The 25,554-nt window shown below is 34.6% G+C and overlaps 1 protein-coding gene across 1 annotated transcript in view; it reads left to right on the top strand.

Moving 5' to 3' along the window:
* The window catches only part of LOC131846633 (trithorax group protein osa), a 102,412-nt gene that overhangs the window by 52,374 nt on the left and 24,484 nt on the right, over positions 1 to 25,554 (top strand). Inside the window, exon 5 of the mRNA XM_059195986.1 lies at positions 19,534 to 19,663. Within this exon, the coding sequence (XP_059051969.1) occupies positions 19,534 to 19,663 (130 nt within the window). The remainder of the gene's footprint in view (positions 1 to 19,533; positions 19,664 to 25,554) is intronic.

The following is a 25,554-nucleotide window of genomic DNA, read 5'->3' as shown; positions in this document are numbered from 1 at the left end:
AATGGAATCAGTGAAGATTCTTTAAAATTTGTATTCGTCGTTACTGCACGTATTTAATTCGAGCCTATGTATGAAATAGTGATTAATGAATTTAATTAATTTATAGTTAATATTGGCAATCATTAATATAGGTAATATTAGTTAATAACGAAACTGGTATAGGTATAAAAAGATAATAACTCAATACTACAATTATTTGTTATGAGATCGTCTGATAGGTTTTTAATCAATTTGTCACACACATCCATTGGTAACTGCAATTAACTGAACTAACTAGTAGCTTCGTGTTAAACAAGATGTGAACAAAGCCCTTAATAGAACATTAAATGTAAAATGTTATCTCGTTAATGCAATAAGTGTGTTGCACGTAGCTCAATGTTATTAAACTTAAAAATGTAAGTAAATCTTTTCAAATATAATATTAAGGAAAATACCAATGTGTATAATGAATAAAATATTATATATTAAAATATGTATTGATATTTCCAAACGACAACGAATTTGATTCTTAACTCTTAAAAATTTCTCCATTTCTCACTAAAATCACTTCACCCACGATACCTTTATTTATTTACATATTGTCGAATTCAGAGACATGATTATATTATGTATTTGTTTATAGTCTAGTGTTACATTATATTTTTGTTTGATCATTTGAACATTAAATTTATTGTTTAAGGATTCATATATTTTAGTAAAAATGGGCATTTAAAAATAAATTATGCTACATGATCAGTAGTAGGATAACAGTAAAACATTGTACTTTTTTTATAAACAAGAATCTGTAGTGCTTACATATAACTATTACGTTGAAATAAAGTTTCAAATACCTACATTTAAAATAATAAACTTCAAGCAAGCACATCATCATCATTAGTACATAGTATAAAACAAAGTCGCTGTCTGTCCATATGCATACATATGGACAGACAGCGACTTAAATCTTTAAAACTACGCAATGACTTTTGAAGCGATTTTATAATAGATAGAGTGATTCAAACGGATGGTTTATATGTATAATACATGTACACCACGTTCATGTGTGTAATATATGGGCGAAGCCGGGGCGGGTAGCTAGTCATATATATAATCTTAAATATTGTCGATTGAATAGAAAAGGATTCACTGTTATTGCATTATTTAAAAATTGTATGTCTGTTGTAAAGATTTACACTACGGTTGTTCTGATAAATATATGTTTACATTATATTTTATTGCAAATAAAATATTATAATAGAATTTATGTTTCCTAAAATAATATTGACATTCTTTATATAGAGACGTACAACTCTCTTTTAGATACATCTTTAGTATACACACAAGTTATTGAAGAAGTGGTGTCTTTTTACAATGTATAGAGTGTATTGCGGATATCCAAACACAAAATTGTTGACTTAGATTATATGTTGCAGAATTTGAGTAGATTATGATCTCAATGAGAATACATTAGCTCCCATGTCGCAGACCCTCACGGCATCGTATTGTTATTACGTTAGAACGTTCGCGGATGTGTTGTAGCTGTGTCGTAAAAGCGGCTGTGTCTTTTTATGGTTGCGACCCGCCGGTACCCGTGAATGGGGTCGCACTGCCACCGTTCCGGGTGGTCGTAATCTGAGACGGTTGGTCTCATGCTCGTTTATGAATTTTCATAAACTAAACAATGTAACGATTGCATATCCAATTCCGCGGAACTGTGAAACTCGGTACTTGATTATAGCCATTCAAGTAAAGATTGTATAGAACGGCGTTGTTACTTTTAAAACATTAGAATAAAATATTAGTTCAACATACCACACTACCAGAGACCGCTGTGACTGAATAGAAACCCAATAGAAGGACGAAATTCCTTAAGCCCTTAAACGATTAGGTTCGTTGTCTACTAATTAAATAAATGTTTACTTTTTGCTTCCATCCCACTCTTGTTAATATTGAAGTCTATATTCGATGCCAATATATTGGAAAACGTTCTGTAAATTTTTAATAAGATATTTAATTTTAGTTTGCTCACAATCTGCTATAGCGTATATATTTAATAATTCAATTGTTCTGCGAATATTCCGAGAATGTTATTGCAATAATTTCAATGTTCATACAACGCTGAATGTGGATGGCCTTAGCCAGGTGACTATTAATATGTTCTCGTACTTCTACATATCGTGGGTTATTGTAATCGTGACGACATTGACCTCGCGACCCCAAGTTCTGACGCAACGAATGTCACCGCAACCATCAATCACAGGCTCGTTTGTGACGTTTTGCAACCTGTGCCGCCGAGTGTCTCTATTACTAACCTGACCTGCGCTTTTGTGTTGTAAAGTTACCTATGATATTCGGCTATGAATTTGTGTAACGAGATTTTATCACTTATACACTACATTTCTTAGCATAAAGTTATAATGATTCTGTTAATTACTTACAATTAATTAATTATTACTAGTTCGAAGTAAGTAAAATATTTATAAACATATCAGTCCGAAATTTGAAAGTTCGGACTGATATATTTATAAATATTTTAATGATGCCTTAACTGAGTCAGTAAAATGAGTATTGTGTGTTAAAAAAATATATTAATTCAAAAGTTAGTCTGTTGAATTCTATAGATCTAAATAGGTAACTACATTTCGTTAATTGCTAATGTAAATTTCTAAAATATCAATATTGCCAAAACAGTTACCTGCGGGGCTAAACACATTATCATTTGAAATTTATTTAAAGATGCCCCTTCCTGTTGGCTACGGTCCAACGGGGTATCCCCAACATTTACCAGACGATTTAATAATTATGGGCTTTGATGTGGGTTAATGTGTGTCTACTGATGTCTGTATCTCAGTGTTTCATTCATGATCGTTTCTTTTGCAGGCGCCACGATTTAATTTGTCACTTCCTTGAAGATGTAGGTGAATGTCACGAACCACCCTGTGTTATATATATATACAATTAGCACAATTATTAGCTGAGTACTTCCGATCTGTTTACGCAAAGTATCCACCTATATTGAATGCGGATGAAGCGATTGCGGCGGCAGGATCGGAGAGCTTACGTATTCATATTGACGCTGTTACTCTCGATGATGTGGAGCTTGCATTCAGACGTCTCAAGCCAAAATGTTCAGCCGGTCCTGACGGCATTCCTCCTTACATCATAAAAGACTGCAGGTCGATTTTCTTAAAACCTATGCGTTATATTTTTAATTTGTGCCTCAATAAATCTGTTTACCCGGAAGTGTGGAAAATTTCACGCGTGGTTCCCATCCCTAAGGGTAATTCTAAGTCGGACGTAAGCGATTTTAGACCAGTGGCAGTATTGTCTGCCTTCGGTAAATTATTCGAGAGTATATTACATTTTCGAATAAGTAAGCAACTACAGAACCGACTTACTGACTGCCAACATGGTTTCCGGCCTGGCCGTTCCACGGCTACCAACTTACTGTCCTTTTGGACATATGTCACGGATGCAGTGGATTGTAGCAGCCAGGTGGACGCAGCATATTTCGACATAAAAAAAGCATTCGATAGTGTAGACAACGACGTACTTCTTCACAAACTTTCAGCTGCCGGATTTTCTCCATTGTTAATTAAATTCTTCTCCAACTACCTTCGCAATCGAAGGCAGTTTGTGCAGTATAATGGAAGCTATTCTGAGCCATATTACACGTACTCCGGGGTGAGTCAGGGAAGTAATTTAGGGCCCCTGGAATTTTTGATATTTATCAATGATTTGCCGGAGGTAGTCACTACGGCGTCCTGTCTGTTGTTTGCAGACGACTTAAAATTATTTTTTAAAATTAATAATTTCTCTGATTGCGAGCTCCTTCAGAAAGATATAAACAATATCTATGAGTGGTGTAAAACAAACCGCTTGATGTTTAATGACGCCAAATGTTCACTAGTAACTTTTAGTCGGAATGTGGACACCTATATGCATAATTACCAGTTAGGTAATACACCGATAAATAGGGTAAGGTCTATAAGAGATTTGGGGTTTTGATGAGTGATGATCTGACTTTCCGAAGTCATATTATTACAATATGCACTCAGGCGTTCAGGACCCTTGGGTTTGTATTACGACAGGCAAACCAGTTAGATAATATACTGAGTATCAAAATACTATATAATGTCTTCGTACGCAGTAAATTAGAAAGCAACGCAATTATATGGAACCCTCATGAGTCAAAATACATACTCATGGTGGAGAAACTCCAAAAGAAATTTATACGATATATATATCAAAGGCAGTATGGTTATAGGGTAACATACCCTAATATATATCCTACTATGTTTTTGTTGGGGATGGTGGGATATGACACACTCGAAGTAAGACGGAAGATTGCATTATTGGAATATGTAGTCAAAGTCATGAGAGGTGAAAAATGTAACCAAGCGGTATTAACATCGGTGTCCATAAGAGCGCCCAATAATTACGTACAAGCACGAAGACGAAACTTGTTTGATGTTCCATGGAGAAGGACGGAGCTGGCCAAACAGGCTCCTATTTCTCTGGCATTGAGTCTACTCAACGGTGTTGTTAGTCGTTTTCCGGATTTGGACATATTTACTAGTAATTTGCTGGAGTTTCGTAGGATGGCAGTAGATTATTTAAGTAGTATGGAAAAGTAAGATTATTATTATTGTTATTATTTTTTATTTTATTTTTTTCTTGTGTAATTAGTGTATGTATTAGTAACTAGTATGTGTTTTATAAGTGTGTGTATATATATACAATCTTCCTAAGTGGGCATATTGGGAAACTGTAAAGCTCACTTAGTGTGACGTAAAATAAATAAATAAATAAATAAATAAATAAATAAATAAATAAATATGTACTTATTTATGTACACTAAAGTTCTCGAGCCACAGCGTTTCTTGTTAGAAAGTGAGAGTTTCAAGTTTCCGACAACGCTTTTCGTCGTCAGATCGACCGGCATCATAATTTGTATATCTCGTGAGTCTACGAGACTAGAATCGTTTCATTTTTATAGCTTTGGAAAAACAACGTGACAAGCCATTTTGTTTTCTTATCTTATTATGTTTAATGTCGTTGACTCAATAGGCGAAGTTAGTAATGTTAGTAGGATTCGCCCGTTAATGTTTTTACAGGTTTTTTTTTATCTATATAGATAATATATATTTTAAACAAGGTATGAATCATTCTCGTGAAAGAAAGTTTGTCTATATTTGTTTGTTACATTTTGACGCCTTACAAACCATCGTTAAATTTTATAGTGTTTAGGATCTACGGGATATAAGTCTATTCCTACTCTAGTAGGAATAGACTTATATCCCGGTTACGCGGATGATGCTAGTTAAAACAAGTAATTAGCGACATATCTTAATTACTCGTCTTATTTGGAATAAAGAAAGACAAGGAGAGATAAATAAATCGCGGCTAAAACTGACAATATATTGAATAACAACTTAATTTCAAGTAACATAGGTTATCTATACATCTATACATATAAATAAAAGTGGAGTGTCTGTTTGTAATATTGAAATAACCGTTTTTTACTACATGCATATGTATATAAACACGGTATATACACCAAAATAACATTTTTTATAATTTTTGTCTGTTTGTTTGTTCCGGCTAATCTCTGAATCCGATCTGAAACCTAAGCTGGACCGATTTTGACGGGACTTTTATTGGCAGGTAGCTGATGTAGTAAGGAGTAACATGGCTCCTTTTATATTAGAAAAAAAAGTTAAATTCCACGCGGACGAAGTCCCGGGTACAGCTAGTATTTTAATATAATTTAATTCATTGAGTCATTATCATCTGCTATTTAGTGAAGCGGACTGTATTGTTGGTCAATGCAGCGTATAGCAGTGTTTCTCTGTATGCAAATGTGTAGAGGACCATCTTACCACATAAACTGTAATTGCGTACTTTTTTCTAAGTGCTCTACATTACTGAAACAATCTATACAGAACAATGCCTGTATGTTTTAATTTAAACATATTAAGCAAATTAGATGAGCGCATTTTTAATAGGAAGTGAGGGCAAACATGATTACACTTTGTTTCCGAGTGTCATTCATTCAACATTTAGGATTGTAGGCGTTTGAGGGCGGGGGATGCCTCCAGATAATAAATAACGAGTGCAACGATTGCGACCGCTGGACTGGGATAAGGGGGGCTCGGGGAGGGGCCGACCATTTTAATGTCCCGACGCCAGACTGACTTTATATTAAACATTCAACCTTGGCAGTGGCCTACATCGACACCGGGACACGCACACACGCCCACTCCTCTCGTCACGAAAAGAAAAGTTCATTCAGTGTTTCGGCACTTCTCAATGCTATAAATAATAAGCGTTACATGTTTACTCATCTAGCACGCTATTTAAATCCCTTATCTTTGTTGTATTCCATTGACACCGCCGAAGGTCTTTGTCACGAAGTCTGCGATCTATCTAATTGTATTTATCCTTATCTAAGTCCGTTACGTAACTGTTACGACCTTCGGTTATTGTATTCATCATTATCATCGGCTAATCTGCACAATACTGAATCATATGTAATATATGTATTCTCATGGTATATAATATATTCTGTTACTGTATTGCTCCAGTGGTGCGTAGGCATACAATCAGACCAGTCGCTGTTTACTAATAGGGTTCGTTGTAATTTCCATGTACATTAATTACTTAGTAATATAGACACCCACACGACAGCGATCTTACTATTTATAGATTTCTCTACTTTACTGCTTTTATAATTAGCAACATTAATGTATTTAACCCTAACTTTGGCAGTACTTTCATATATAGGATTATGATATATATATATATTTATTAGATCTCCATTATGAAACCATCACTAAGGAGTGAGTTAAATCAAAATTTGAAATTCAATTTTCATACCAATGTCGTCTTCGTGACTAGTACATGACTTAGTGATCATTTATTAACACTTGCTTTAAACATTGATCCAAATCTTTTTTATCTAAAACTTTTCACATTTTGTATTCTATTATCATTTTATCAGTGTCAGTCTTCATCGTACTTTACAATTTCTTCATGTACACGTAAATGAACTACGTGCATCATCGTACGCAACGTGAATGTGATTTGGCAGATGCTATTGTAATTAATAGCAGTTGCGAATTATGTAATAACATTACTGTTATTGTTATTGCGCGGTACCTGTGAGTAATGTGGGTCAGTGACGAGAACAGAGGCAGGGTCGAGATGCCATTGACGCGTCTTGCTCTCACTTACGTAACTACCGGGTATTGTGTTGACAAGGACGTAGAGGATGCATTAGTACAGTCGGCGGCAACGTTTGTACTAATTTCAGATTTTACTTTATTGGTAAATGCAGTTCGAACTGTTCAAATCGAAGTCACTTAAGAACACTTCACATACGACTGACTGTATAGTAAGGTAATAAATTATTTAATTTCATGTATCAGGGCTTTTGTTATGTAGTGACCTAGCACATAGTTCAGCTTGAACTTACTATTGGTAAATATCATTAATTGGCAGATGACAATTCAATACGATCAAGTAATATGTAAAAGTACACTGTTAATCGTCTAAAATAAATAAGTAAATAACAGTAGAAGATTCAAAATTATCGGCAGTAGTAGTAATTCTTTGATGAGTGTCTCTGTATATTCTATAGTTTTGTTTTAGAAGAGATATTTTAAAAAGAAGCTAGAGATCTGGAAGTGTTATACAACAGTAAATGGTTAACTATCACTATTATTAGTTGTATTTTATTTTATTCGAATATGCATTTAAGTTTTGCACTTTGGTATTTATTTTCCTAGTATAATTTGGGTTTTAGCTATTTATCGAAGAATAGTCAAATTTTTTTATCATAGCAGTCAGATGCTCAGTTTGTGGTATAATACCTTTAAGGCATTGAATTTAATCGCAATATCAGAAACTAGTTGAAACTACGTTGGCAAGACAGTTGATGTCGGTTGTGCTCGCAGGTGTTCAGTGTCACAAAGAAACTGGTCGGGTATCCGGTGCAACTTGTGCGTGTCTCCAACAGATGGCGTTGTGTGTAGCGTCTTATAACATTCTGCAAATAGGATGCAAGGGAGGAATTATTTTACTTAAACAATATGAAATTATATACAGAGGTCGTTGTAGTCAATACTTGTAGCATATTGAATACAATAAAATCTATCTTAATAAAAATATAAATCATCTCTTAATATTGAATAATAGAAATAAATATAATAGAAATAGAAATCATTGTAATTGCGTTACGTGCTGGTTTCATTACAGATCTAGATTCGGTAATCACACCATAAGCAATTACGGAGATAAATCTCTAAGCTGGCATCAGAAATACTTTTATGACGTTATCGACCATAAGACAAATCGTCTAATTACGGCGCGGTCCAAGCAGCTTATGTAACTAATGGCAGTATAATCAGGCCCCGGGAATCCGATCGTAAACACGCTCGCTAACCCACTAAAACATATTTCTTTTATTTTGCGTAGAGAGGCCTTGCCTTCGCAGTGCCGACTCCGAGACCGTCACTTATAAAACAGGTTTCGATATCGAAATTAACGATATCCACCGTCTTATTGCTGCCTCGCCCTTTCTGCATATTTCTTTAGTTTCATGGGAATTAATGTACCACATAGCAGGTTATATTGAAAATATTTTTATTGAAACCATACTCAATACATGTTTAAAAATCATAATAGCTTTAAATATAAATATTTAGTAGTATTATACAAGTACTGATTAATTTGAACATTTACAAATTTTAATTAAACTTCGCAGTCTGACTGACCAAATTATGTTACATACGTTCTCAGACTCGTATTTCCTCAGGTTTTGCTATATTATTCCCTGCAGTTTTGCTCATATTGGTCGTACCGTTATGTTATTTATTCTATAGTTTTACTCGATAAATGGACTATCCAGCACTAAAGTGTAGATGTGTAGATCCAAAGATTACTCCCTACAACTCACAAAATTTACCACATTACAATTAGAATAAAGTTGTGACTAGATTTATGATTTCTTGACCTTTGATGTTCTGTTGCGTCTTACCATTAATATTGATTGCTGTTCTACCATCAATTCTGATATTTAAATATTGACTCAATGCGCAAATGCATTGACCCGTATTCCCAATAGGTCATCATCATTGCAGTACAAAGTTATTGAGTTGTAACTAAATACATAATGTAGTAATACAATATAACTTTGTTTAGTATTATCCTATCCTATTACAATTTTCACTTTATTTATAAGGTTGTCATTGTTTCTATATATTAATTATGTGGCCGGTGTATCTCTTATTAAATTAATAATTAGCATATAAGCTTCAACGTAATTGATTGAGTGCTATTAACTACTATTACTGCTGATTAATATATCAGAATTTACTAGCATTGTAAAAGCAAACGTTTGTTTTTACAATTGCAACTTTTTTATAAATTATCTTCCAAATGGTTTGAAAGTAATTTTTGATCAGGATTATTGTTTACGTGTAATAGAATTTATAAATAAAGAAATTTTACAATGAGGTGCGAATAATATAGTTAAATTCAGCCGTTGTATAGAAAGAACGTTACAAAGTAAGAATTTAATGGTGACCAAATAACTGCTCGTGTTGGAGACTGGCTTGTTGTTGCAGCTCTGGCCGTCGGTGCCACCCCCCCGCTTCACGTTCTGGCATGGCGTGCCCTCGCTTGTTGGTTTGGTAGCTATACATATGGGTCGAACTGAACGGCAGCGGCGTGCCGTCGCAATATCAGCCCGGTGAAATCGCTCGCCCGCCCGCCTCGTCGCACCGCTCGCCTTGCCTGCGCCAGTCGCCGTGCGCCAACTGAAACGCGCGCACTGCTAGAGCAATCGAACGTACAATACCCACACGAGTCTCGCTCTCTGTCATCCTGTACCACCGCCATAGCCCGCTTCTGCGCTCCCATTACTGGCATCGGTCGATTCTTCGTAACGCTTTGCTTCGAGGGGAGATGTCACTTAAGTGAGACTTACGGTGTATTCGTGTATGTGTGTTTGTGTGTGTAAAAAAGTGCATGTGTGCAGCTCAACCTACTTTGTTGTTCGTCATCGTTCTAAGAAGTTATCAAGACGGCCGTCATCATCAGGCTGCCGGCGACTACAGTAAGTATAGCAATGGTCGCATGACTCAGTGTAAAATGGGACGATTCTTATCTACTACTGCCTGCGTGTCCGTGTGGGTGTATGCCGATACAGAATGCGGACTGTGTCTGTGTGATATCCGACCGCCTTCTTGGCTCTGTGTGCGACGGTTGGCTCAATATTCAATTCTATTTTGTGGCGAGCGGGTAGATGTTTGTTTTTATTATCATATGACCGGTGACTGCTACAAGTTTGAATTAGATCAGTGTTATTAGGTATATGTTAATATATTAGATGCAAACATATAACTGGTTAAATTGAATAAATGATCAGTTTAACTCATTTTATTAAATTATCTATTAATACTAATTTGTTACTATTATATAACCATTCGTAAAATAAAAAGATGTACAATTTAGAAGTATAATTTGATTATAGTGCAGAAACAGGTATTTTCATCTACAGTTTAATTTCATTCGCCGTCGGGATTATTAGGTACATACATATATCTAAATTGAAATATATAAATCTGAAATGGTCATTTCTTCTATTACTGTATGAAGAGTTATAATTTGATGTTCTTTAAGTCCTTCGTCTCTATTATTTTCTTGCATTAGAGTATATATTAAAAGGTTAGTAACTATTATATTGACTTTAACTTTATTTAGTTGTTAGATTTGTTAAAGAGAAAAGCAATAAAATATTTGTTACAAAATATATTAATAAAATATTACACATTTTTATATTTTGCATTATTAAAATTGTCGAGTGATTATTGTTATCAATGAATACATTCTATACAATACAATCATAAGGAAAATATGGAATAGCAAAGGAACTATAGGTATAACAGTTTCAATATGCAGAATTATGTCAATCTAATATTTCTACTCTAGCGTGGCCGTAAAAGTTTCAACCAGTAATATATCTGGTAGATATTTCTTTTTATTCATAATATAGTCGGTTGATATTTGCCTTAATCTTGTATATGACGAATCTATATCTTAAACTTCCGTACGAAAAAATTGTCGTAAATAGCACCTATGAAATTTAATTAACTAGTTACAAAACTTGCCTACATCTACTACAATTATCGACTAATCGCCTTTGTTGTTATCGCACATGTTTTTATAGTTTGTACTGTTTATCTACATTTCTCATTATTTAATGAGATCTTACGCTTATAGCGTTCGATTCCATTATGTCTTAACTCACTGCAACGAAATGTCTGTTACATCGATTTAATTCTTCTCGTCGTTAAAACTGTAATGCCGGAGAAAACAGCGGTGTATCGCACATTCCTATGCCGGTCGTTCATACAAATTATACGATGTGTGTTACGTATACCTAGGTAGGTGGGCCGTCATTATTTATGTTCTCTAACAGTCGGCTCAGTGGTGTGGGTTAAAATCGGAGCAGTCAGCTGATCGTCAATGTGTGCGTGCGTTCTTCGGGAAACACCTTTCGATGACGTGTTATGTTTAATTGGACATTCACATTATTCCCACGTTTTTGTAAGTCATCGTTTCAAATGATTAATTTATATTTTAATTTTAAAATATTTGTGGAGGATGTGTACCTACGATTTATAATGTTACGTGTTATTTTTATTTTCCGAATTATGATGATGATTGAAGATTTATTTATTTTAATTTCATTCGAGATAATATAGGATTCAACACACTTTTCAAAATGTATTACGAAACTAGCTACTAATGTGAATGGTTATGGGGTAGAAGCATGTAATTTTGTAGAAAAACCTGATGTCATGGCCCTGTGATTACGCTCGTTGTTCGTAAACTGTAATTTGGCTGCCTCGTCGCAGTAACCGCTGTTGGAGTTGCTTTAATGTCAATTTTTGTACCTATATACATTTGTGGATTATTTTTTAGTAAATTTATACCTACATACTGCGACGTGCAGTTTAGTATATTCTACATTTATAATGACGTACTTAGTAACAATCTAATTCGACACCGGCTACAGGTGAGATACTTTATTTTTACTTTCTACCTAGATTGCCTGCAACTCAAACTCAGATCTATCTTCGATATAATCTTCCTAGGTTGGTTGTTATAGCAATTGGAATTTTCTTTTCCATACTATGCTCACCTCTGTACTTTGCTACATGGCATTGTGACTCTGTCAATTATTCAAAGTTCGCACTAGGCCCATTGCCGTACTAGTCAGACAATTTAAACAAAGTTATCCAATAATCTACAATTGGGATATGGTTTTATCTTGAGAATCACTTGATTTCCAGTTATCTGGAATACAACGAATATACGAAATTTCGACATAGTCCTTTGTGTCACGTTTATTGTTGAATTCATAATCACCAGTCATAGAGCTAACTAGTTATAAAATTGTTTAATTTCATTTACTTATAAAATTCGTTATACTTTATTAATCTTCGTAATAAGTTTAAATATTACAATGTTTTACTTATTTTGCATGTTCATGTATTTCTGTTGTAAAAACTGAATTTGTATGTGCTGTCACATCTTGTCTTATCAGCGTAATCTTAATTTATTATTCAAAGGGGTCACATTACACAATCGTCTAACAGCAGAAGTTGCCAGGGAAAGTTGAGCTTCGGTGCTTCACCCCGCTGCCCTCGCCTCCTCGTCCCCTCGTTACAAATAAATAAGCCAGTGCCGACATCCGACAACAATAATAATAATTCGCTCGGGCTCGATCAGCTGTTTCACCGACACGGACCCAAGTAACAGGTGGCCTATAAAGACATTCAATAAAGTGTACCACTTGCCTTCGTGCGCAACCGTCTATTTTACACAAATATATACCCTCACTTAGACGAGTCAATGACGGTATTGCAGGTTTTCGTACACAAAATTGGGGTAGTACTAATTGCACGCTTATTTACATTAGTTGGAATTCTATGTAAAATAGTGGACAGGGCTGCATTTATTCTGTACTTGTAAATTGTATATAAATTGCACAAATGTACAGTTATGATTTCAATTGCTACTTATTCATTCAACTCCTCCTCAACCATGTAGAGAGTAAATGTACTGTTAATACTTACTTCCCTTGTGTTTAGTTCTAAAGATGTCGAATTACGTATATTTCAAGAACTACCTACATAGTTTGTATTATAAATTTTCAAGATTTTAGAAAATTAATATATACAGAAGTATACCTTACGCTACGGCCCAGGGGGCAAACATAAACAAACAAAAGCGAAAAGCTTTGATTTAAAAGAGCTTTAATAGCACATTAATTTCTAACTCGGTTTTGAGTACTTTCTCAATTTATTTGACTATTGCGACATTCTTGCTAGAAATATTCCCGTATATTTTTTATCTGTTATTTAAAGTATCTAACCGCTTTATTACTATTTTGATTTTAATCCATACTTTTGTCTAATCGCACAATTTCTTATTGTATGTTTTAATATTAGATCATGTACATTCTCATTCTATCTACGACAATCTTTTTGATGTTATTTTCTGATATAGATATTTGCATTATATTTCCAAACATTGACATTCTCTGATTTATGGCAATGCAATTTTTTGCCCATAAATATTACTAGACACCACCAGAGGACTATTTCGTGTTTTTTTGCCACTCGTTCACTCTCCTGCGAATATTATTTATCATGGCAGAAACATCTCGTCGTCATTTATTTTGAAAAAGGTAATACCGCGCGGATGAAGACTTTGTATTTGATATTGATTTGTAACATATGAGAAGACTAATGATTCTCAGTTACCTATTATGAAATATTTTGCGTGCAAAACTTATTTTGTACTCAATATTTGTTTGACAGATTACTTTGGCTTAATCGCGAGTTCATTGGTATCTATTTCGAGTTCAGTTATTCCTTTGTATGTTCATTAGTTCAATAAATTTACCCCATATTCTATGAAAGCTAAACAAAGTACCTAATGTATTCTAATAAAACTCGTTGTGAGCCAGTGAACCGAGAAAGGGCGAACGTTTACGATCTCCAAAGTGAGTTTATAAGTATGTAGGTAATGGCGGTGGGTTATCCGACAACGGTGCAACCATTCGTAAGACTGGCACAGCATTTCGCTCTCGATAGCGCGCGGTCGTCAATGACGAGCCGGTTATGTAATGTAAATGTTTATGTACCTACTACACGTGCCTGCCACCACGTGCCCCAACCGAGAACACTAGCCTTGTGAATTATTTATTTACGACAACATTTTCGCACGCCGGTCGTCGAACTCTTGAATGATCTTGAAACGCATTTACGCCGATTAATCTCGTCATGTCTCGAATGACATTGTTGTTCCGCTTTTGTATTGCTATTCTAATCTTTCATACGTATTTGTGTAACGTAATGTGGGATTCGTTACGACTCGGGCCTAACTTATCTATTTATAGTATAAGAAACGTAAAAGGATTACGTACCACGATACGTTATAACTTTGCGATGTCCGTAATTTAATTATATATAGTGTCAATGGTAATAGTTTGGTTGTGGTTTTGACGTAATATTGTTATTCTATATAATAATGCAGAATGCTATATGTCTGTTTTCTATCTTATAGCCTATTTCTATCTTTACTCATGTCAGCCTCCAGTTTCAGCTGAGAAGTACTGATATTGCTGAGGTGTATATTCGCTTCTGATATACTCAAGATAACAAGTTAAGCAAATAGCTAATCAGTATACTAATAGGAAAAACTGAGAAACTTGTTTGTTAAAAAATTTTGAAAATTACCGTAATTTGGGTGCTGTCCTCTATTCGTTTACTGACTTAGTTCTACAGCTTCAGTTTTCTGGTAACAAATCAAGACATCTATCACATGCTCTAAAAATAATGTATAGTATATCAACTAATTATTTAATTGTAAGGCTATTTACCAATTATAGGATGTACTACAGGATTTGCGGTAATTGTAATTTCCAGCGCTCAACAGTCCTCTATTTATAGCACACGATTGTAGGTACTTGAAGCGTTCTCGTGCCACTGACCTAGCCTACCAGATTTATATTACATACATCATGTAACCATGTATGTGTGTAATAACTATAAAGAATTTTGTATCCTTGTTTTATTATGGTAATTTTTTGTTATATTCATCGACGTGCACCACCCATTCACATTATATTGGAATGGAATGAGTGAAACATTTAAAAATTATAAAGTGATTACCATTCACATTTTGTTTTGCAACTTCTTGGCTCGTTGGTGGTACATATTTGAATATTTGTCTTCTAATAAGAATATCGAAGAAGGTTGTTATCAGATAGCTTTATTTAGCAATCACATTGTTGGACACAATGCTTCTCGTTATAAAATTGTTACATATGTTTTTAGGATCATAGGGCATCAAAGGGCACAATGATTTTTGCTGTAAATCATAAATTATCTGAAGCTAATTCGCACATTTAAATTTCTCAGTAAATGTTTTCTACCAGCCCTATATGTTCCATCAATCCCTTATTTGTCTTTCTCTACTATAGTAATAACGGCATCGCGTACTTAATATACTGTAAAAAATAAATTTCGCTATTATTGAGAAATACCATTATATTATGAAAATTTAAGTAGAATTAATATTAAAATCACATAATTTTAAGCACCTCTTCAATATAATAATTTTACTCAATGAGTAAAACACTCCTAAATTAAATATAAAAAAAAAATATGCAAGAAATAAATGGTTTAAATATATAGTAGTGAATAGCTATAGTGACGAGATAAGAAAAAAAATAGCTGTATGATTTTGGTTCAGAGAAATCAATTTTAAACTGTATTATAAATTTTAATCATCTTTCATAGATACATACTTGGGCACGTTGCGTTGTAAGCTATGCTTACGACGCACCATTTCTCAAATATTAAGTGTCACTGTACATTGTTACGCAAAAGATAGTCAAGTACAAAACAATCGCGGATTTCATTATCATTGTCACTAGGTTGGTTTCCATTCCACCCACATATTGTACAGTCTATGCAATGTGCTAGCTAGTTCAGCCTGTATTTACTATCGTTGTGTATTCCACATAAAGTATAGACTTCCACTCGACGGCAGCTTTGTGTTTATTTGCGTTGGGATTTAGGCCAAGTGCAGTCGGTCGTTTCATTTTATGCCGAATGTCCCATGTATCCCTATGCATGTTAAGAATTTAATTTATTTCGGCGGTTTCAACGACTATCGAATTTAATTGTCAAAGATGGTTTTTGATTTCTACTCGACTGATAATATGTCAACTAATGTCTTGATAGGCGGTCTATAGTGTCTTGTCTTACTACATACATCTTTAACATATTGAAGGGTCAGTAAAGACAGGGTTTAGTGATCTTAAAGCACTGGTAGTATACATGAAACTGAAATTTAATTTCCATCAAGAATCTGAACAGCTTAAACAAAGAAGCCATGTAGCTATTTTGCATTTATTAATATTATTTACTTTTCTTTTTGGGAAGAGTCAATTTTAGGAATAACTACATCTGTTGATTTAGATTATTCAGTCCCGCTGTTGGAATATTCTTCATTTATGTTATTTATCTATATACTATCAATATTTATACTGGCATGTTTATTTAAATAAACACTATTTTGTAATAAAGCGATGAAGAGAGAAGTGTTCGGTTGTTAGTGATATTTGTGTGCAAACCTGAACTTGATTAGCACTGTAGAGTTTGGCATTTATCTTTATTGATACTGAACTAGTAGACTTTTCTGTTCTATTACAAACTTTTCGTTCTAGGAAATTAAGTATAATATGCTTAGGCTATCGTAGGCCACATAAAGCAGCATAGATAAATAGATCTTGGAAATAGAACCAGGGATTGATGACATTGCATTGGATTATAATGAATTGATAGCCACATAACAAGATATCGAAGGATTGCTACAGTGACTAAAAAATTTGGCTCATGTATATAAATATTTAATAGTAGGCATGTATAACGGTACCACATAAATACGATATCTAGATAGTCAGTCCGGTATATCCCGACAGTTTCCAACAATAATAATTAATTGACTCGTCCGTTCGTTATCGTGCTTTTATATTGACGTTCCCGAGTGAGCAAGCGAGCGAGGCGCATTTGGAATGAAATTTCCATAAAAACTTTTGTGCTCCGGCGGACGTTGCGAGCGCACGTTAAAATCGTCGGCTGGCAATAAAACAGCGGCCGGCGCGGCGAGGCGCGACGAAGTAAGCGGCGAGTGCGAGCGGGATGCAACGAGAGATAATGGACTCAGTACGAAATGAAGAACGTGTTGTTCGCTTGTGTGCCGAGCAAGCGGGCTGGAGCACGGCAAAAACAGCGCTGTTATCGCGCTCCCCCGCCCCGCGGCCCAGCCCTACCCACCGGACTCGTCTGATCGACGCCGGAGCCTCTCGCAGGCGAGCGAACTAACCTCGACAGCGGGGGGTCGTGAGTCGCCGAGCTGAGCTCGTTTCAACGTTGTGAACGCGTTGCACCGTCCTCACTCTTTATAATACGACTCGGTTTTAACTTTGAAAAGCTTAACATCCACGAATTTGTTTGACAGCTTTGTTTTGCTGACTATCGTCTAATCGCGTTTACCGTTGTGTTCTGTAATCGAAAGCAACCATCGATTGATTTACGGGCATCGAGCGTTGACTGTTTGACACGGTATGTACTGTTGATTGTCTTACATGACGCTTAAGTAACTTTTATTACTTTTGTTTATTATATATTGAGAATTTATCTTGCTTGTTATTGTTACATAAGTTATTGATAACATATTGTACTTTCTTAGTTTTACTTTTACAATACAATTTTGTTACTTAAGAATAATATATTTAAAGTCGTTTTCTTTTTGACATTCATGAATGTATTGTTTTGTTTGTGGAGACGGGGAATCCTCAGTCAGTGTTTTATTGTGATTTGATTATCGCGACCACCGTTTTCTATTGAATGAGATAAGCTATTGTTAGCTTGTGGTTCTGCTTGTTGATCGCTGAGGTTGCGTTGCGAAAAGTCAAGGAATCGGAATTGTTTTTGCTCTTTTGCAAGAAGTCAAGGATTATCATCACATTCATAATATAGTTAACTGTTGTGTAATGGTTCTACTGGATAATCGATTAGTTTTGCTTTTTATATATTATGTAGGTACTACAAAATAGTAACTGAGATAAAAAAAGTAAAATCAAATACTAAGTGAATTGCCAGGTATCGGGTGTGGTGGTATGGAATGTGGAGTTTAGAATAACGACAAACTGTAAACTAGCTTTGTCTGCGATTTCATTTGTGTACTCGTACTTTAGTCATTTTTTGAAAAAGTTTCGTCACAATTTTGATTGAGAATTTTTGTTTTATAGATTTTTAGCTGGAGTTTATTACAAAATTTGCTATTAAAGTGGGATTTGTATGAACTACAAGATGTTATCTCCGCTCTCGAAGTCGTAGTACTAGTGAGCGATTAAACAAAATTATCTATAACTAAAGTCTAAAATTATAACATAGCAGGAAAAGGATGAAGCACAAAAAAATCTTGTCAGAATACTCGGAAGGATTGTGAACATGAGAACAGAAACGTCTTTGAGGTCATGGGCTATAACCATTACCTCAAAAACATTTCTGTTCTCGTGTCTGATATGTCACACAGGTACTGGTTACGAATAAATTGCTCGCACCGAACTAATGTAATAGATCACATAAAACGGCTTGTCATTCTGTATAATTTCAATTTTGAGTCAGGTGATCAGTCGACAGATACAACAACATGGGCAACGTCCGGAAAATTATATTTTAGTTTGAAGATACTGCACAGAACTACGACACAAAATTTTACAGCTCTAGTTTTATAAAAATGCTTCTAATGGCTTAGTGAGCTATAAAGATACCTATTCTTATCGTTTATGTAGCTATTTTGTTAGGTTTTGCTATATGCAAGAATCCAAAATAATAAGATCTACAGGGAAAACAAATTTATCAATATAGTTTGGTCAGCTCAAGTGTTAATGGATACCGTGAATAGTTCTAAACGATGTTATTATCTATAATTTGGCATTCAATTAAATGCCAAATTATAGATAATAACTATTTGTGACAATAGTAATTATTTTTTATACGAATAATTGTGATCGATTCACGTTGTCAATGGGCATTAGTAATCTTAAATAAATTTTATATTGGTAAATAAAATTTATTATGGCAAAAACATTAAGGTTTTTTAACATTAATGGTGCAGCGAGTAAACACCATAGTTTTTTCAAACTCCTACTATGAAGTAGATATTAATTTAGCTAATAATTTGAACCCGATTCATGAATGAGAGTAGTAATTAATAGCAATAAGTCGTCCTTAGCGTTTCGCGTCCCATCTAGAACTAACAACATGTCGTCTAGCAATCAGACTATCTAGGCGGATCTTACACAAAATATAAAATTGTAACCTGTTCATCAGGTTGCGCTGTGTTAAAAGCATTATCTGAATATGTATCGTAATTCAACATTAATTTTATTTGTTCCAGGATCTGACCGGTCAGAATAGCAATGATTCGGGCGGCAGCGGGGGCGCTGGACGCGCTACCACACCTCACCTGAGGCCGACACCTAGCCCTACCGGCTCCAGCGGCTCACGATCCATGTCACCGGCTGTCGGTAAGTTTGAACGCTTACTTCTGTTAAAAAAAGTTCAACTCGATGACATATTAAAAGTGTAATCAAGAATATAGTTCAATTCTAAAGATTTGTTTAAAAAACTTCTTATATTTTTCTTGCTTTTAGTATATTTGGGGTCGCCGCATGTTTCCACTATTTTAGTTATTACAGTTTTCACTTATGTTCTGTAAAACCAGAAGTTAAATATATGTATACTATATTGAAAATTATTAGTAAATTCTTATCCCCTCTAAAAATATAATTGATTGCTTGGCAAGTTTGGAACTGTTTACATTTCTTAACTTACAATATAATAGTGATTTTGAAAAATATAATCAAAATATTATAAACGTGAGAACATCCTTCTCAATGGAGAACATATTCTTTTTGTTTCGGTAACTTTTTCAAAATATTTGGAATCGTATGAAATCACTAACTGATTTTTTTTATTAGTAAAGCAATCATCATGAATCTGTAATTATCTAACTCGTCAATCATCATTACCAAGTTATTAAATTTTAAATTTTACTATAATTTTTCACTATGAGAAAATAATGCTAATCGAAAGCTAAAATAAGTAGTATGCTGTTGAGGATTTCAACAATTTCATCATTTACATTCCTGATAAAACTTGAGAACTGCTGCCGGTACCAAAAATTTGTCTATAATGTTAATAGTTCTAATTAATATGACAGAATCATATGAATTGATTTAGATTAACATCTTGATTCAGATTCATAAATAAATGATCTTGGTACACTGGTTTAACCCAGGATATATTTATCTTATTGTACTGGTGATACGTTCTATTTTACGTAAACATTAAAATATATTGGACTGCACTGCTAAGTTAAATGTGCTTTGCAAACGCATCTCGTTGCCTAACAGCTGATGCGATAAGTGCGTCCACTAGCCCTGTACTCGCCGTTTAAATTTGAACCTTATCTCCCTAACGATAAGGGCTTAATGTATTCTTGTGCGGTTTTCGCCGGTTCCTTTGTTTGGTCACGGGCGTGTTGATCAGATTCGTTGTGCATACTCCGTCACCGGTAGACACGGGCTTTCCCGACATTGACCCACATAGAACGGGCGCCCAGAGTACGCCGTATTTTGCCCCTTTTGCGGGCGCGAACCACCCCGGCCCGCCCACCTTATGTACGAGTCGGGGTGGTCGCGGTATATAGGGTCTCGTGAAAAACTTACCCCCGCCGCACCGTCGAGGCGAACACGCAAAACAGGACTTGCCACCCCGGAGCTCGGTGCGACGCGTCACCCTTATGTGCCGGACCTTATATCGTCAGTCTCTAACTGACAGTCCCGTAGCAAAAACGTAAATACAAAAATTACCAACACATTACATTCTGTCTCTTAGCCTTATGAATCGTCATCGTCAATGAACATAAACTAAATAAATCCAAAATATTCAATTAGGATTGATAATATTCGATCATAAAAGATTCGCAAAAGAAATAAACAATTTTTCTACCTATTATCTACTTTCATTCATTCATATTGATTGACCTTGATAAGTTCATCCACCTGTTATAACTTATATATCATCTTTCCTCATTTGTTTTCATAAGGCAATCTTACATAACCTATATAGGATAAGGTTATTTACACCCTTAAGGGGACGTACGTCAGGAACGTTTCAGTGCTTGAAATCGAAAATCTACGATTATTTTATGTAAAGTTACTCCACGATATCTACAAGTTTATCTGAGATTTAAACGACAGATACACTTTCTGCTGATACTTTTCTTGGAATTTACTCAATTTTTTCTACCAACTAATTTGATACAGAAAACGTTCAGACAGACAAACGAAAGCCAGAATAGACCATAAACATATAGACTACAAATATCATGCAGGTGAAACCGCGGGCAGCAGCTTATTGTTTATGAAATTGGTATCATATTTAAAAAACCAAACTTTTAGCTCTTTCACAGAATACAAAACTTCCAAATAAAAAAATTATATATTTATGCATAATTATCAATTTCTTTACCTTTACGGTGTCATCATTACAAGAAAAGTTGTTTTTACTTTTCTTCATTGGTAGATATTGTATTGTTTTTATACAATATCTACCAATGAAGTGCTCTATCTACGTATTATACGCCTATGTATATAATTGACTGCTTCCATAAGTAGAGTAATGGCAAGTAATAAACAATTATCTACTTATATTACTAGTTTTATCATATTTGTTGTCTATGAGTCAGAAGATAAATGTTATCACGGATCAATCTTGTACTTAATTATAGGTTCAATAATGCGAACATAATTATATAGTTTTTACCAAAATTTCTTTTCAATCAATATCCATATTGCATTGAATATTCTTAGTTTTAATTATTTAAGAATTTAGGTATATAATATAGTATTGGCCTGATGATCATTTTCCCGGAAACAATTCACTACTCATTGATAAAGACATTACGTAAGCTTCATTCATACATTACAAAAATAATAATGTGTACATTTTCACTTTGATTCATAAAATCACATATAAGTTATAATTATATTAATAATTACTTAAGTTTCTCCCCAGTTTCTATATTCATATATCATTGTACTGTACAGTCTTTTAAATAAATGAAATACAATGTTTTTAGTTGAGAATAAGAATAAGGAGGTATACTTTATGTATCTCTATGAATGTACTCTTGTGAAAGAATTTTTAAAATTTGATAAGTATTAGAGGAGGTTTTTCATTACAAACAAAATAGATTTTTATCCTTTATTATATTTTTGTAGTTGTAAATACACTTATTATTACAAGAAATGAGTACATTACTAATGATTGTTGGAACAAAACTTTTTATTCATTGTTTATTCATACCCCTTACATGCGACATGTAACATTAACGATTTCCGCTTTCGTTGTTTGTGCGTATCAAAAGCAACCACTTCGTTTCGATATGCCTTAAAAAGCAATTTGACTTAAACCGGCTGTAACGAACAGAGATCGCAAAGGCGTCATGTTTTGTTAACGCCGGCGAAGCCGACGCCGAGCGCGGCTTTCTCAAAACATCGCCTGTATAAGTTGTGGAGTGGCCGAGCGACTGCCGCCGCATTCGAATACCGGTTATATGACCGCAATAAGCCGTCACCGCGAGCCGCCTTCGCTCCAGTCCAAACCACTTATTCCACTTCCAATGCTGCATGCCTTTTTCGAAAGCTGACAGCGAGGAGAATTGCCGCGGCTATGTACAACGCCGTCACGAAATACTGGCGACTGCCCGGCCGGCTGGTGGGAGGCGAACATGACTGTATGACGTCAACCGTTCGGCTCGTCGGACTTCTTGACTCTCGACAAACACGATGTGAATATGTGAAGCGAGGAGTTAGAAATTTTAAGACCAACTACTAGGAAAAATATAAGCAACGAAATAATCTCAATATTTCTGATTGGAACAAACGTTGAGTTAGTACTGATAATATAATTGAATTGTCTATAAGAATAGCGTTTGTTATTAACACTCAAACATTTTTATTGCTATTTCGTTAATGTTAAGTAATTACTTATGTTTTATTAAATGTTTCGTTGTTTATTTCTAATTGCATATAGATAATACTTATGGAAATAGCAAATCTGTAAATCACAAGTTAGTTTAGTATCTGTCGACGCATATAATAGGTACTTACGGAGGGAAGCGATATTATAAATGGTTTATTGACTACTAAGATATAATTACATATAAAATATACTTTCATTCAACATTTAACAATATGGTCTTGTAGAGTTCTTACCACTTGTGCCATTTAATGATTATGATACCGTAAATACATTAAATACTTATTTTCTTGACTCTCTGTATAAATTTATCATAATCAATATATTTATAGATTATTTGAATAATTGTATATGGCTTTTCTCTTATTAGCAAATTCAAGTCATAACAGCGTTTACGTAAAGTTCTGAATATTTTTATAACAATTAGATAGAAAACAATTAACGATAAAGTAGCAGAAAATACCAATTAAAATGATGTACAAATGAAACTGTCGTTGAACCATTTACCATGACAAGAGTTATTGGTGCATTGTAATTTAAATAGTATATGTACATGTGAATATTAGTAGTGGCGACCACCGATTACTGCGCGCAGAAGTATTGATCGATGACCAGTTAGCCGGCAGGACCATACAGGTCGCGGGATGTGCCACCGACAGCACGACAGAACAATTTGCAAATAACTAAATAGTAAACATAAAACATGTAGAATAACACTTTTTCTTGGGCAGGTTTTGTTTAAAAAAATTCAGGTTGCTACAATCTGCATTTTGTATCACAGTACTGGTTACATTCAATTAACGTTTTTAAGAAGTGATGGTGGTCTTAAACATGTATAAATGTATCCAGCGAACTTTGTATTCCTGAGAAAGAAAATTGCTACATTTTGTATCCTCAACGGATACAAAATGTAGCAATTTTCTTACCTATAGTATCATTTCAATTTTAAAATGCAGGCATAAACAGAATCGATATTTCAGGAAAACAAGAATAAATAAATTATTCTTGTTTTATGTTGATGCATTTAATGACTATCTTTATTAACGAAATGGGCAATTTTATTGTACCTACCCAAATAAAATTGAAACCTACCTAAGTATGTGTTTTTTTCGATAAGTACTTAAATAAAAAATATACTTATGTTTATCGACTGTATTGTGTAGTGCTCGTTTCCAATCCAACTTCCATCGTTATTTTAACACAATGAAGCCGCAATACCGCAACCCGACGCGTTCGAAGGTGAATTGCGTATTGTTTGAAGCCCGCATACAACGTGACTTTCGAAAATGACTTTAATTTTAGTCCAATAAGGTTTCCTTTGCGCGTGCTGTATATTAGCCGCGTTGAAGAAATTTGTACTTTAACTGTTGAATTTTAAAGTAGTAATTTCAGTTCTGTTCTGCTTGTACAATATACGGGCACTAAAAGCGTTTCGCAGTCTGCCGTCGTGCGTATCGGCTGGCGAGCGCTTGGAATGTCATCAACTAAGATAAGGCGACCATCGAGGAATGCAATCGTACTCTTCAGGATTTTTTCACTTGCAAGTCTCATGTAGTTATAGATTAGCTCTAATCAGAATGTAGTACATTACAAATTCTTATTTCAGAACTGTAAAAACCTTATTAATTTGTAATCTATTGCATTGTATGTTGGATTCTGTTCCCGCATTTAGCTCCTCGTTTGGGCTGTAGCTTATTACTTTACACGTGTATGTATTGTTTTGGCTACCTTGTAAATACCGCTTACTTAGCAGATTTATCGTATTTCTATTTAGTGCTAAGTATACTGTAGTATGAAGTACATAAAATTATGCTTTTCGCTTATAGTTTCTTACATGCTTTTTACAATAAATTTTATACAATTTATTAATACACACATATTGATGACAAAACCTACACACGGAATGAAATTGACTTTTAGTGGTTTGGTGATTATGCTCGTAAATTAGCTTCAACTTGATAATAATCTTCACTAAGCACTCTTGGCATGACTGCACCTGCTCTTATTATGCGCGATCACGAACCACATTACAAAAACGAAAACGGGGATTATGTATACAGTGGCAGGTGTGTGCATTTGTTGTCACACAAAATGCCTCTATGTGCAGCCACGTGCCTCGCGTCCTTGGCAAGGCCAACGACCTCTGATTTACGAAAAAAAGAAACAAAACGCTTTTTGCCCCGATCCCGCCATAATGTTTGTTTTGATCGTTTTCACGTAAACGATCTGTCGTGGTTTGTTTTGAATGCTTTTTTTGCAGGATCGATGAGGTCGTTATTATTATTTATGATCTACAGTCACCCGTCATTATTGGCTTGCATTCATTCTATTCTCGATTTTCTTTTACATACGTATACTACAGTTGTTATCA

The sequence above is a fragment of the Achroia grisella genome, unplaced genomic scaffold (assembly GCF_030625045.1).
Source record: "Achroia grisella isolate CSIRO2021 unplaced genomic scaffold, CSIRO_AGI_Agris_v1 utg511, whole genome shotgun sequence".
NCBI lineage: Eukaryota > Metazoa > Arthropoda > Insecta > Lepidoptera > Pyralidae > Achroia > Achroia grisella.
This window is presented reverse-complemented; position numbering and strand designations above follow the sequence as displayed.